Source organism: Eptesicus fuscus, chromosome 18 (genome assembly GCF_027574615.1).
Source record: "Eptesicus fuscus isolate TK198812 chromosome 18, DD_ASM_mEF_20220401, whole genome shotgun sequence".
Lineage (NCBI taxonomy): Eukaryota > Metazoa > Chordata > Mammalia > Chiroptera > Vespertilionidae > Eptesicus > Eptesicus fuscus.
The window spans coordinates 18695103-18710730 of record NC_072490.1 but is presented as its reverse complement, the minus strand read 5'-3'; the positions used below and the strand labels follow the sequence as shown (position 1 = coordinate 18710730).

The 15628-nt window shown below is 42.1% G+C and overlaps 1 protein-coding gene across 7 annotated transcripts in view; it reads right to left on the bottom strand.

Moving 5' to 3' along the window:
• The window catches only part of THRB (thyroid hormone receptor beta), a 292618-nt gene that overhangs the window by 49338 nt on the left and 227652 nt on the right, over window positions 1–15628 (bottom strand). For 6 of the 7 annotated variants that reach the window (XM_054708075.1, XM_028129998.2, XM_054708074.1 and 3 more), the window contains one exon: window positions 5520–5780. The exons of the other annotated variant lie outside the window; for it this stretch is intronic. In XM_054708075.1, coding sequence (XP_054564050.1) covers window positions 5520–5780 — 261 coding nt within the window. The remainder of the gene's footprint in view (window positions 1–5519; window positions 5781–15628) is intronic. 7 annotated transcript variants of the gene reach the window in all.

The following is a 15628-nucleotide window of genomic DNA, read 5'->3' as shown; positions in this document are numbered from 1 at the left end:
TGCTCTGCTCTCCCGTCGTAGTCTCAATATTGTTGTGGTAGGCATCGATCAGGCTGCCGCCCTATGTCTCCATCTTGGTCCTCCTTTGTACAGTTAAGTCTTGATTGTTGTTGGTGTCACTGGGAGGGATTGTCCTCCAGGCCAATTGGCCGTGAGGACCCTCTTTGTCTATATAGGAAGAGTTGCTGTGCAGGAGACATGTTTGTGGGCCAGGTCTTGATGCAGCAATGCCTTGGCGCTCACTGAGTCTGCCTCTAGAATGCCTCCCTTATGCAAGTGATTGAAATCTGGTGTCATCTCCCACCAACCACTAGATGCCCTCGTTTCTGGGTCTCCAATGCAGTGTGGGTCAGCCACTACCTGAGGCACTCAGCAGGAAAAAGCTTCTGCTCAGCTTGGCTGGGGCGGAGCTACAGGGTGGAGCCTACAACCTTGGCTTCCTGTCAGCCCCACCCTATGAGGCTCCTGTGTCTGTGTCCCTCTGTATTCCTTGCAAACACCTCTGAGAGAAACGCGCCCTGGAGTTTCGCCCACTGCCAAACAGTCCAGTCCCTCCCCTAATGAATCTGGACTCCCAGATTCTCGCCTGGAACTGGGTTTCAGTGCAGTTGGAACTGGGTCTCAGCGCAGTCTGGCGTCCCTGTCTCCTTCCCAGCAGGGCCACCCAGTGGCGCAGGCAAAAGTCCGTCCTCTGCGCACCTTCCAGTGCGCGCGTCTGGAGCCGCCGCTTCTCTGTGCCTCCGCCACCACAGCCCAAATTCATTCCCCCAGCGTGCGCCTGGCTTTTCAGGGTTTCGCCCGGAACTGGGGTTCAGTGCAGTCGGAACTGGGGTTCAGCACGGTCCTGAGCTTATGTCTCCTTCCCGCTAGGGCAGTTCAGTGGCGCAGGCAACAGTCCGTCCTTTGTGCCCCTTCCCGTGCGCGCCTCTGGAGCTCTGCCTTCCCCCGCTCCTCTGTGCCTGCGCCCCACAGCCCAGATTCATTCCCCCAGCCTGCGCCTGGCTTCCCAGGGTTTCGCCCGGAACTGGCGCTCAGTGCAGTCGGAGCCGGCGCTTAGCACACTCCGGAGCCTTTATCTCCTTCCTGCCAGTGAACGCTGGCCAGGCCGTCAGCCGCCCCTTCCTCTCCGGCTCCATCCTCCCCGCAGGCGCGCGTGCTGGTGTCTCCGCCAGTTTCTCCATACCTCAGGCTTTTACGGCTCCCCCGATTGTCCCCGTGGCCTTCTCCTTCCCCCCAGCTGTGGGTATTTCAGTCCGCCAGCTCTCCTGTGGTTCTGGACGATGTCCGTTCTGACCTCTAGTTGTGCCTTTGAAATTGTTGTGCCCGGCTGCAGGTTAGGTGTTTCACCTATGCCGCCATCTTGGTTTCTCTCAGATCGCTGCTTTTCTGTTGTCTGATGCAAGCAGGGAGGTGGGCCAATCTTGCCTTGCCTTGTTTCTCCCACCAGGTTCCAGTATTTCTGGAAGGTCCCTGGTTGACATCAAGGACAAATATCGAAGTATGGAGGTCTGACTATTTATCTGGGCTTAGCAGGGCTGGCGAGATTCAGCTACAGGGGTGCCTGCATCTGCTAGGACCCATCCTGTGGGCCTGGGGGGACCCTGTGGTTTCCGGAGAAGAGTTCAGGAGGGTGTGAAAAGGCAAGTGGAGAAGCCTTGTACAGCATAAAAACTTAGAGGAGGATCAGGGCTCCAGGCAAAGAGAATTGGACTCTCAGAAGGGTCCAAGTCCCAGAGGGAGGTGTTACCAGGCAACTAGATGTTACAGAACATCGAGTTGGCAATTAAAATAATAAGCCCGGACTAAAGGAAGGCCCAATCAAGGATAGACTCAGGTGGCTCCCCAGGTGAGATGACTGGAAGAAAAACGCAAGTTTTCCAAAAGTCCACTAGGTGGCAGACCCTTTCCTATACTAAGAATTTAAGAGTCATAGTCTAAAGTTCTTCCTGATACTCAGGTTCCTGGGCCCCTTTCCAGAACTTCCAATTTAGGAGTCTGGGGTAGGGCTTGAAATTCTGCATTTCTAAGAAGCTCCAGGTGCTGCTAGTGCCACTGGTTGGTGAACTGTGAGCACCACCCAATGCATCATCTCAGACTCTGGAAACAGTGGAGGGCAGCAGGAGAAGGATGTGGTCCTCATGGCCAGCTCTCAGTTGAAATTGGGACAAAAATTCCAGGAGGTGTAGTGTGGAGATAGAGGGTGGCTTGGGGAAGGGAATGGGCCACTTGCTTCTGGCTGGATATAGTGTCTGGTACTAAAGCAGATTTGAATTGCAGTCTTTGCAGCAGAATGAAAGGTCTTCAGAGATCTCATTCAGTTAAATATGCTACCAATGAATTTCATTAGAATGACTGTAGCAGATAGGAGTACACATATATGCAGAGTAAAATGAAAGCAGAATTCAGACCAAAATGGAAAACAAAACATTAGATACATAACAAAAATAAACCTAAAGAAAAACATGAAGAACACTATAAAGCACAAATCAGCGATTCTCAAATTATTTTAAAAGAAATATCCTGTTTATTATGGCTCAATACATGGTTCCACTGCACAAGAATTTACGTAGCTCTGGCCCCACATGACTGACAGGCAGGTTTGACAATACCCAACTGGTCTATACCCTGTTCGGTGAGGTGGATGTACTGCTTATGCATCTGAATGTCAGTGGCAATGTCAAATTGCTATAAAGATTTTTAAAGCTTATTTTCAGTTTCTGCACTTGCATCAACAGAGTGGGAAAAGTCATAGTCTGCAGAAGGAGCCTCGCCCACAAATCACACTTACAGGGGCACTGTTTGGGAGATGGGCTTGTTACATAACATTAAGCAGTCAACTTGTTTTTTTTTTGCTTCTGCACTACAGATCCTTAACTTTTTGTACCCTTGAAGGCCATTTAGATCTTATCTGTTCCATTTGGGGTCCCTGAAATGGGATTACTTAGATGTTCATTTAGCCCCACTGCTATTTCTTCATGCTGGGACATCAAGGGCAGTGTCCCACACATGTAGGCACTGAATAAACACTGGTGGGATGAATGAATGAAATTGCAGCCCAAAACTGAGATATCAAGCATGCTTGGGGGCTAGAGATATCCAGGAAATAAACTTCTAGTATAGACGGACATCAAAATAGAACTCTCCTCACAGTGACTATATAGAGGCAAGTGAGCAGAGCAGATGGAGAAGAACCAAGTTAAAAAAAAGGAAAAAAGAAAAAAAGAAGAGTGACTAATCACATTGTTTCCTGGCCTCACTGGTAAATAGGCGTCCACCGTGAATGACTGGAATTCAGTTAATATGGTTCTTGGGTCATGACAACATAGCCTTCCTGGTGGCATTTTCATACTGAACCAAGGCATTGGCTCACATCCATGCTAAGGTGGATCCTGGTTAGTCTGGAAACTACAGGAGAATTAACCTTAGTTGTTTTCCTTTTAATACTAGAATCTTGAGGAAGGACTTTAATATTTACTTAAAATGTCTTATTGAAGAATCCTTCAACTTTCAGCAGTAGAGAGCTGAACGAATGCAAAATCAACTCTAACCTCCCTGAAATGTCTTGTCCTACCCCACACTCATTTGTCCTGCTTCCCGACCCCTGTCCTTACCAGGCACACAGTGTAGCCTGAGGAATTGATGTGATTTAATGATGCAGAACTAACAACAATGATTACAGTAATAATGATAGCTGCTATTTAGGGAGCACTATATGGGAGATAGTAGGCTAAATGCTTAAAAACATGATCTTATTTAATTTTATCAAAAATCACATAAGTTTGCTCAAGAACAGAAATTTGGAAGGGCTAGTATTCTAGCCCAAATATGTCAGACTCAAAATGTGGTCTTAACCACTGTATTATATATATACTTAGGGTCTTGGATCCAAATAAAGACACTTTTCTTTTGCTTTTAAGGTGTATGAACAAATTGAAAAGTGTATGGTGTGGGGGACTGTAGAAATCCAAGGCCAATATTTCTCATAAATGATGGAGCAGAGATTGTCCCTATGATTGAATGAATGAATGACTATGGCTACCAATTGTGAATAAATAAAAATTAGCTAGTGAGTTCCTTATATCAGGAGAACACTACACTTTCTGTTGGCATTTCACTGTACACCAAGGACTGACATAGTTTTGATGCCAGCTCACAAAATTTAAAGACACAATCTTGTTACAAATTCTAAGACTAAATCTCAATTATATTTCAAACAAATGTGTACATACACACAGACACACCGGTCCTATAGCCTGACTCCTTTGAAAAAACATATTTTGCTCTTTTTTCTAAATATCGCTTTCAATTTCTCAAATCTCCTAAATAATACAGATAAGGGACAAACACAAATCTTCACAAAGAGAACATGGATAGTTTGGGCTATTCTCCAATCAGAGCTTATACCACGATTTTATTGTTATTTTTAGATATTCCTATTTTCATCTGAAAATCTTTACACTCAACTACCCAGGTCAACTGGTAGTTCCAAGGAGCGGTTGAACTGTTTCCAGAAAAACTAAAGAACAATCATTTTTCATTTAGAGGGGTAAATATATGTGTTTCTGTCCCAGCTACATGAGTATGCAAAAGTCCTTCATGGCTCATACAGAGGAGTCTTTATAAACGTTCATTAACATATCTTGTATGTGATTGCCAAATATTCAAAGACCCAATTTAAAATTTTTATCATGAGTCAAAATCCTTAAAGAAAAAATAAAAAGCCTTTTTTTTTTAAAAAAAAAGAAAATGCTAAATTGAAAAAGAATGGGAAGTTATATGAAGTTGGACAGTTAAAGACACAAATTGCTTTCTTGGACATTTAAAGACTAAGTTAAGAAGCAAAGGGAGCCCTAAGACAATAAAGTGATCAGTACAAAGACATCTGTCAGGGTGGAGGCGACCTGAGGTAAAGACCAGTTAAGTCGAAAGCAATCAGGAACGTAGGCCAGTTTAACATATTTCTTATGAGGTGACCACCTCCTAAAACCATAATCTCGCCTTTCAGGATGATGACACAAGGATTTAATGAGTTAAAAAAAAACCAAACACCCGCAACTTAAAACCTCTCTTTAGAACCTGAATTGTCTATTTAGTTTAAAGGTAGCCTTGGAGATCCCATTAGCTGCTGGCACAATTGGGAAAGAATCACACACACACACATACACATGCACACACATTTCAAAGCAAGCACTTCTATAATGATAGCAATGTCTGTTTTCACTCAGATTGGAAAACAGAATTAAAGCCAAAACTAACAACCTTTCTGCTAATTAGAGAAACGCAAGTTCCCCAACCCAACATGAAACTGAAATTAACTGCTTCCCTTTGGAACCCACTTATTTATTTATGTTTAAAAGAAGATTGGGGGATAAAGAAACTTCATAACAGAATCGTTGGGGAAAACACATGGGCACTGAACACTGGAATACATGAAGACTAACCACACAGCTACAACAAAGAATTTTTTTTTTTTTTGTCCTTGTTGAATCAGTGGTATGGTCTAGTAAAAATCTGCTTACCTTTACATTTCTTCTCTTCCGTTTGAAAGCTCTGGGCACTTGGGACACTCTGATCATTCACATCGTCATGGTCCAGGTGGAATATGGAGCTAGTCCAAGAGGTCTGGATGAGATGTGGCGATGTTTGTTCATTTTTCAATGTGCTGTGCCTCTCCGAATGGCTCTTCCTATGGAGGCAGGCTTCAGACATTCCTACTAGCTTCCAGTCGTGTTCGTGGTCTGGACAGTGCTTCGGTTTGTCCCAGGCTGGAAGGCCATTTTCTGGAAGGTTGAAAAATACATGATGATGAGCTGTTGGCATTGTCAAGGTTTGGTTGAGATGCACTTCTGGAAGGCAAGTTGTTTCTCAATTCTTTTGGGCTGACGGTGTTCACATGCATCTCCGTTTGACGGCAGTGATAAGATGCAGAATTTGTCAGCCTTGGGCATATAGCCACCATGGTTGAATTGCTAGTCAGACTAATCAACCCAATTCCCCCTTATGTTTAGTTCTTCCCTGGGAAGGCTGTACTTTCGCCAGTCTCACTTCCACGGCAGTGTCCCAAGAGCGAGTTTACACCAATTTATGTCACTGCTTAGGTGACCATTTGAGGTCAGGAGGGTCAGGGCTGGTCGTGAAGACTCTTCAGATCCTTAGGACATAAAACATCCAGGATTCAGCCTTGTTTGACTTGGGCTTTTCACAGGCTGACCTGAGGGGCACTCTGTTACTTAAGTGGGACATGTTCATGTGGCTACCACGAGTGACAACTTTGTTCTCCTTCTACCTCTAATGGCCTAAAAGAAGGAGGCTGGATCTTATAAATGGTTTCACTGTAGTCTCAAATTGGCAATGAGATCGGATGAAGGACAGCAGGTGGTACTTTAGTTTGGGGTGAATTAAGAGCCCCAACGATAGACTGATAAACCCTAAATCTCTTTGGTTGAGGAATAGGCAATTAATTATTGATGTATATTATGTTGTTGTTTTTTTCTATTCAATTGATATGGACTTGAAGTTCAGCCCTCTAAAATATGGGGAAAAAATGGAAATTATATAATGAAGACTTTTCATATTAACCTTTCCTAGTGAATTTTACCCCCTTAATAAAGATATACTGTACATGGATAACATGGATATAAAGTAGAAAGTAAAAACGAGCAAGCTAATACACATATTTGTATAGGCATACACATTAAAAAATATAATCCATCTAGTCATCCAAATTTCCAAAAATTCTTAGGCTACTGCCTGTCAAAATGAGAAAAATATTATATAAACACAGTTATACTTTTAAAGCAATCACATACAGAGATTGAAAGACTATAATTTATAAGTGAATGTTTTATGCTGAATTTACCAAAGGACCATAGATATCCACATTAGAAAGACAAGTCCATTCTGATCTGTGCATAGTACTGAGAATTTTCAAACATTTAAAATGTTGTTTAGATTATTTAACACAAGGGTTAAAAATAGTTTAGGTTTTCAAAAGCACCCTCTCTAAAGCTACTAGCTGTCTTCAGTTGATGTTGGTTAGGATGGTTTCTCTAAAAGTGTAATCTACTCTCAGTCACTTTTGGAAGTTACATTTACCCTTCAGGGTCTTCAGGTTACTATGTGAAAATCCTGGTACCCACACACTCCATTTCTATTCCAGGAGAAGGCTGTGAACAACCACAACAATGAAGTCATACACATGATTTCTTTGTCACAGTAAATGAAAATGCTGTGGCTCGAAATATCCTACCTTGGCCAGTAAGCAATAATCCCTTTAAAAAAAAGTCATACAATATGATAGCTTTTGGATGTAACATTTGCTCTTATTCAGAGAAGAGCCCTGAAAATGCACTCTACAGAGAGCTGCTAGGCATTGGAGAGGTCAGTGAAACAAACATGGGTCCTTTCTCCTTAGAGTTTATATGGCATTCTTCAATGCATGGTCTGGACTCAACCATGCCAGCCACTGGTACAATTACAGGCACTTATGCTCATGATCCATTAAAAGAAAACAGATTGAGATCTTGGGGGATTGTATTGCATTTCAGACTCAACATATCTATGTAGAACCCATTCAAATACCTATTATCCATGAGGGTTTGAGGTTTTCATGAGCTAAGTATACAGTTACTGAATGCAAGAGTTAATTCTGGGCCCAAAGAGATTCATTTTGTTTCTACAGACATGAAAAAAGCCTTCTCACCCATGCATGTTTCTGCGATGTCTACTTGATTTTCTGGGACTCTCTAAGTTCTCAGTAAATTGCATCTGGTTTAAGCAATGTTAAAAGTCATCATGCTATTTTGTAAAACCTCCAACATTTCATTTTTTTTTCTACAGAACTTCTTAAAATTTGGTATTAATATCTCTGCCTTAACAGAAATGAAGAAATACAGCCTAACTGGGTCGTCACTGCTCCCTAGTGAGAAGAGCTAGTGAACAGACTTGGATGAGATGCTGAAAGGGACTCCACTCAAGGGGACAATTCCTCCTTAGAGTATATACAGCCTTTCCCCTGGGCCAGCAAGATCGGGTTTTTTTTTCTAAGCAAGGAAGGCTGTATTAGGGATAAGGTAGGGGATAGGATTGCCTTCCATTTTCCTAAGAAAGGAGGCTTAGATGGTTTGGGAAAAGGGTTTTATTCGTGGGAGGCATTTATGGGCTCATAATTACTGTCTGTAATTACATTCATGATAATGATATTTAGTTGCTTAATTGGCAGGTTTATTGGTTGGGGACACTGCTGGGAAACCTGGGGAAACTATAGGGATTTATTTAAGAAACATTCTTGATTTTCATCCTCCCCAAAACAGGAGAGTGTGTGTGTGTGTGTGTGTGTGTGTGTGTGTGTGTGTGTGTGTGTGGGGGGGGCATCTACAATTCCTATATATTCCCAAGGAGGGAGAAGGCACTTACTACACCAGACTCCTTAATTAAATCCTGCCTATTGGGTATGCTGTCATTGGGTCAAATGTAAGTTACCTCCACATACGTTTGCTTGGTAATAATGGTTTCCAAGAATTTTCTGTTATTTCTATGTCTAATGGTTATATCCTCTGGTTCCCCCAAAACTCAAACCAATGAGATATATTTTAAAAGGGATTAAAATATCAAAGGTTAAGTTAGTGATTCTCAAACTTTGGTGAGAATCGGAATCACCCGTGGTGCTATGAAAGCCCACAGAGACCAGGCTTGTTGAAGTAGGATGGGGCCCGGGCATTGCTGTATTTACTCAAAGATTCTGATACAATAGAGTTTGAGACCCATGTGGGTAAGAAAATCTAAGGTATGAAGACAAATTATTGGCAAGTCCTGGATAAGGCTGCAATGTCCTTCTCAGACTCTAATGTTTTACAGTCTTGAAGTAAATGTGTTATAACAAAAAAAATTCATCAATTGTTTTGAGATCGTGTGAAGCATTAAACGTCAGATGTTAATTGGATATTATCTTATAGAGTACAGGTATAGATGTAACCAAATGTCACTCAAAAATCCTGTTGTTTTGAGCATTAGAGACACAACGTACACAGTAGTAGAAATAACATTTTTTTTTTTAAAAAGGGGGGTTCTAGAAATGAACATGTCTTGTTACTCAGGCGAAGTATAAATCCTTTGCTTCTTAATGGATCCCAGCTAACACCTGGCTTTTAATACTTCATATTCTAGATACCAAGACACTTAACCAGTCATGATGCAAATTAATAAGTAAGTAAAATCAAAGGAAATAACAAGGTGGGGACATGTGAACTATTACAGAAATAACTTCTACATATTGGCCCCTGTGTCTCGGGGAGTTTAGAATGACTGCATTTGCACTAGATGGCCATAATTCTAGTGGCTTTGAATGACATAGTACTGCTCCACAGGGTTCTTTTGCGAAGGAGAAATAAGCATAAATCTCATTAACATAACTACCTACAGCCTATCTCTGGAAATTTCATTAACGATGATAGAAAATAAATCTGTCCATCAAAAAAGGGAGAATTATATGAACATATTCAAGTATTTCAGGACACCAAAGCAAGCTGTCACCTTAGAAAAGCGCCAAGGCAGAGGAAGTAGGATTATGACAAAGGGGTCAGAAAGGGTCAGCTGAGTAGGCAGGGATTTCAAGGCACTCATTCTAAGAGTGTTTACTTTGCATGAAAAGGCCATCAATATTAGGAGAATGTGTACATAAAATGCTTTGCAAATTCAGGGAGTATGTAGAATTATCACTGTGTAGGATCAGGCTATTAAGTATGATGTCTTTAATTTCCATTTCAATTTTTTACTTCAACCCATACGTTTTAGCCTTGTTGAATTCTCAGACTATGTACATATCACCCTATTTTTATCTGTGGAGTCACGTAGAACAGGAGATGAATATTTGGCTGAGCATTTACTATGGGTCAGGTAGTGAGCTAGACACTTATTCATCTTTATGAACACCCCAGGAAGTACATAATGATATAGTTCTTGATTGACAAGGAACCTAAAATTCAGAGAAGCACTTCATCTGCTCTTTCATATTTTTCCTACTGGTTAACAGACTCATCTCAGTATTTGACTTAACTTGATGAGTGGCCATTGGCCTATTCATAGCTATCATTTGATTAATACTTTGAAAGTTCTTTGTTAAGTATGTTTATTGTCTTATTCAATTTTCCCAATTACTCATTTGTATTCACCACTGGTCTCTTAGCTTTCACTCTCAGCCACCACCAATCCATTGTCTGCACAATAGCCCAAATGAGCTTTTAAAAATATACATTAGAGCATATTTCTCAGCTGCTTAAAATCTTCTAATGACTTCCCATCAATATTGGAATAAAGTCCTAAGGCCCAAGGACTTACCCCTCCTTCCTGCTGAGCCCCTCTTGGAGACTCTGCCCGTTGGCTACCTGGGCTTCTAACCTGTGAAGCTGGTTCCACCACAGTGTCTTTGCAGAAGCTCTCCCCTGTGCCTGGGGTACCCTTTCCTAGTCCTTATATAACCGCCTCCTGATGTACCAAAGCAGGATCCAGCCCTTCTTCTCCTTTTACATGAGGGTTGCATTTTCCCCTTTTAAAGAACCTATCAGGATTGCATTTCTCAATGAAATTAATTGAAAATGGAAAACCTAACAGGTTGGACCCCTGTTTGGGCCTGGAGGAGGCTCTGTTTTAGTGGAGGAAGGAAGGGGATGGAGGATCTGAGCCCAGCTGAAGGGTCTAATCTTGGGAAAATCAATTCCTCTCTCTAAGCCTCAGTTTTTTGACTTGTAAAAGTGCAATATAATATATTGCTCATGGGATTTTAATAAGGATAAAATGAAAGAATGTAAGTGAAAGTATTTAGTAATTAAGTGCTATTCAGGTGTAGCTAGAGCTGTAACTATCTGATCTATGTTATGCACGTGGCCATATATTTCTCTTTCTAGCCCCAGGGAAAAATACTATTAATAAAACAATATGTTACTTTTATTAATAAAAAACAATGTTTAGTGGATATAGCTACTTTACCCTCACCACCACCAACACCATCAACGCCACTACCATCACTGCTTGGTCCTAAACAGAATCTTTGTACAGATGAGGTTGATTTGGATGACCTCTCATCTCCTTTGACCCCCTGTCTATCTCCTCTTTCCCTCCTCCCAGGTACTTGCTATTCTCACATTGTACTATGGGTGCTCAGTCCTCACTGTGGGCAGATCACCTACTCATACATCTCTCCGTGACCTTAGGCATGTTACTTCATGTCTCTGTACTTCACTTTCCTCATCTGTAAGATAAGAACATACTATTGTTGTGAAGATTAAATAGGTTACTACATACAAATGTCTTGCCTTTGCCCATCCTCTTGCCTTTCTCATCCTCCAAAGTCAGATCTTCTTTAAACATGATTTTCAAAGAAAAGAGTTTGATAAGTGACTTCATACCACTATGTGAAGGCTGAGAACCTGGGAGGAGTCATGACTCCCAGCAGAAGTTGTGTTTTAGGAAGGATGCCTGGAAAGTGTAGGGCCACGGCCCAAGGAATGAATGTCTAAAATTGGATTCCTGCCTGCTGTGCAAGGCAGGTGGGGGAGGCATTTTGGTGAAGTGGGCATTTCCTTTAAGGCTGGCCTGACTATCTTCATACCTGGCTTGCTTATTAGCCTGATGGATCAGACAACATAATAATGAAAACAGAGGTTGGATTCCTATTCAACCTTCAAGGCCTCACTTTTGTTTAAGGTTTCTTAAAAGCATCCATCTGCTCTCCAAACTTCCATAACACTTTCCATGTATCTTCCTTCCTACTTTTTACCTCACGACATAATCATTTACATATATTTATAATTTCCTTCTTTTTTTGGTAACAGTTCTACCCAGCACAACATCCTAATTAGTATTATGTCCCCTAATAATCTTGGAACTTTGCAAAGATAAGACAATATCCTCAGCACAGACTCTATGCCTCTTTTCTTACCTGAAAGCTAATGGTAAGTAACAAGAAGGACTCATCCTACTAAAATCAGTACAATGCAGATTTTCTATTATGAGTAGTATTATCTTCCCTTATCTGCTAGTGCAAATGAAAATGGTTTTGCTTTTTAGAGGCAGGATAGTAAGTATGATAGTACTGTGCTAGTCAAGGTTCAAATTATGGCTTTGCTACTTATTAGTTGTGTGACTTTGGGCAAACTATTCTCCCTCTTTGGATTTCTCTCCTAAATATCTACAACTAGAAGCCCGGTGCATGGATTCGTGCACTGGTGGGGTCCCATGGCCTGGCCTGTGAGGATCGAACCAAAACCAACTCTCCAACATCCGCAGAAGGGTCCCAGATTGCAAGAGGGCAGTTCTCAGGTGATGCACCCAGGAATCGGGCTCCTTCCTCTCTGGTTCTGGGTGTGTCACCCAAGACCACAGCTGCAAAGTCACCGCAGCTCAGTAGCTCCTGTGTTGAGCATCTGCCCCCTGGTGGTCATTGCGTGTCATAGCTACTGGCCAGCTGGTCAAACAGTCGGATGGTCGCTCAGGCTTTTATATATATAGATACTTGTCTCTATCTCTTCTATAAGGCAAGAATGTACCATGTCCTGCCTGTATTGTGTCAATGGTATTGTGGACAAAAAAGGGGCCACCTGACAATCTCAGGAAAGGCCTGCATGGCAGTCTTGCAAACTCAAGAGACCTAAAGTAACGACAAAACATGGTCTGAAATTAAGAACCTTTAATTAAGAAGCAGTTTATAGTGGGTAGTCATGTCCTAGGCAAGTATCTTCCTTGACAAAGATCTTTACTGAGCCTATTGTCTTTTTGCATCTAAGATAACATACTTGTGAAATGTCATGGTAACTTGTAACTTCCCTTTTTTCTGGACCCCTCAGGGCACAACCAAATGGGCCTGCATGCCAGGACAGAGCCCAAAAATCCCCTCATTGTTATTGAGTTAATTGTTGACTGTTAACTATCCTGTACTCATCAAGTAAAAGAAGTATGTGTCTATCATTTTACTTTTTATCCAAGCCCAGAGATTTCCCCCGCTTTGCTTTCACCTGCCTCTCTAATCTATCACCAGTGGATTTCATGTCACCCACTTATGTCTCCTCCTTTGACTATAATGTATAAAACAAGATGAAAAACTGCCATTCTCTGGAGCATTATCCCAATACATTGAGATTCCGCTTCCCGGCAATTATCAACAGTTTGGCTTAAATAAACTCACAAAATTCTTTACAGGTTTGAATGTTTTTTTTATGTTAACAGTATCCACACCTCCCCTGCCTCCCCCCCGCCATTACTGGACTCTAATTAACTTAATCTGTCTCTCAATTCCCACACCTATAGGCACTCACATAACAGTGCCAAGAAGTAGGTAGTGTGTCATTTTAACCAATGAGAAAATAAGGGTGGAGAGATGTTAACAGGTGATTCCCATGTTTCTATTTAGAGTGTGTCACAATATACTGTAATTACTAGTTCACCTGTTTAGGTCTGTGAGCTCCTTAATAGCTGGGACCGTGGCTTGTTTATAGCTATGTACCGCAGCATGGAGCCTGGGGCCGGGTCCATTAATGAATGCTCACTGCCTTGAGTGGAATTTAATTAAACTCGGCAGCCCTCTGCATCTCTCTCCCTCTCCTTTGCAGCCCAGTGGGAAACAGGAATCAATATTTCTCCTCTTTGTGCTTGTTCTATGCTCCAGCTTCTCAGATAAGTGCCCTAGCTCATTACCTTCTCTTGGTCCCGTACTGTTTCCGCAGATCGTCTCTTTCTTCACTTCTCCTCTTTCCAAGTGCTATGTGTCTGCGACTATTTCAAGATCTGCAGCAGAGGTCCCTAAAGAAACTGGATGCTGTGGTTTGAGAAGAAAATGCTACCCCTTTATTTAGGTTTTATTTGAAAATCTATGAATGGGTGGATGGAATACTGAGGAGCATGTAATGAGCTCAGACATTCCAACAGGAGGGTATACGTCTGGAGACTGACTCTGCTGCTTTACTTCAGAGACTTGATAAACTCGGATCTGCCGAGGCCCTTGCTCAGCCGTCGTCTGGTTACATGAACTGTGTCCTCAGAAATATTTCCTCGTAGGCACAGTCTTGCAAACTTAGCCTCTTTGTTCAGGGAGGCTCTTTTCCATTGCTATATGGTTTTGTCTTTCTCTGACTGGGCACCTGCCACCGAATTCTCCCTCTTGCTGAGACTGGCCTTCTCTGGCCCTGTGTGCGGCTGAATTTACGTTTGCTATCGCGGAGGGTTTCTCTTGTTTCATTGGCAGGGTTTCCCAGTCCATTAAGTGAGTGAGATCTGGGCGCTGCTAAGAGAGAAACAAATCTTTTCCTTATCTGGCTGCTCCAACTTCTCCAGTTTTCCTGTCTATTCCATTAGGCAATCACCATCCAGATGAAAAACAATCATCAGAGCTATAGAAACCTCACATAATTATTCTGAAACTAGACGCTACAATGATAATCTCTTGATAATAAGTTAAAACCATTAAATTTTTTTTGACAAGTGTGCATTTAGAACCTTTTTTTTTTTTTTTTAAAGTTTAGCGTGAAACACAGTGGAAAGATCATGGTGGAAATGCCACTTGGAATTTCACTGCATGAAAACATGGCGGTGACCACATCCATGAGCAACACCTTATAATTATTTAACCACATCCGAACGCGTTGGCTGCTGGAACACTGACCAGAGCCCCAAAGACTGGGCGAGTGCTCTCCAGAGGGCACAATGGACTCCTCCCCCAGGAACGGGCACTTGGTTTTCCATAATTCATACCGATTTGATCAGAGAAGCCTCAGGTCGGATGACTCAAACTTGGAGGTAATTACTCTAAAGGCCAGGGTGATTCCATTTAGGATATTAGAAAAGCTACAGCTGTTGCAGACACATTCCTATTAAAGAGGCACAAATGCACATAAAAGGGAACAGATGTTTGCTGCCAGGATTAGATTTCTCCTGCATGAAAGTTCAGATCATAATATTTATTCTTGTTGCCAATCTGAACCCACATTTTTGAAAAAACAAAACAAAACCCAAAACAAAACATGAGGTAGCCTATAAGAGCGACCCCATTTTATGTTCCCAAGCTTGAAATACCCCTTCCAAAAGTAGAAAATGCATGGGAATCTTTTCTAACTTCGGAAACCAGAACTGGGGCATAATTTGTGGATAAAGAAGAAACTTTGAGAGGTACAATTTCTCAAATGGAAAGACACACTGTGACTCTTAGGTGAGCAGGTCGATGTTACATATCACACTCTAAAGGGAGTCTCCTTACTTGGCAGCAAAGCACACATCTTCTTTCCGTCACACCCAGGGATTAACAACATGGACAAAAATATACGCTGGTGTCCAAGTCTACAGATTCCTCTTCACTACCATTTTCCATTGGTATATGTTGTGCATATAACTATGCAGAACTCATTTAGGCAGGAAACACTTCAATCTGGAAAGGTTTGCTTTTTCCTTTTGTTCAGGAGCAGAAATGCTGCCACAGCATGCGCATCTCCTCACTCTGCCCTGTAGGGGGAAGCTTTGAGATAGGCCAGGACTCCTTGAGAGAAGAAGCTTCCGGGCTTTTCTTCAGGCCCTTAGAATATTGCTAAATCCATCAAACCCGCACGTCATGAAGTGGGGTCCTAGTGGTATGACAGCCCCTGTAGGG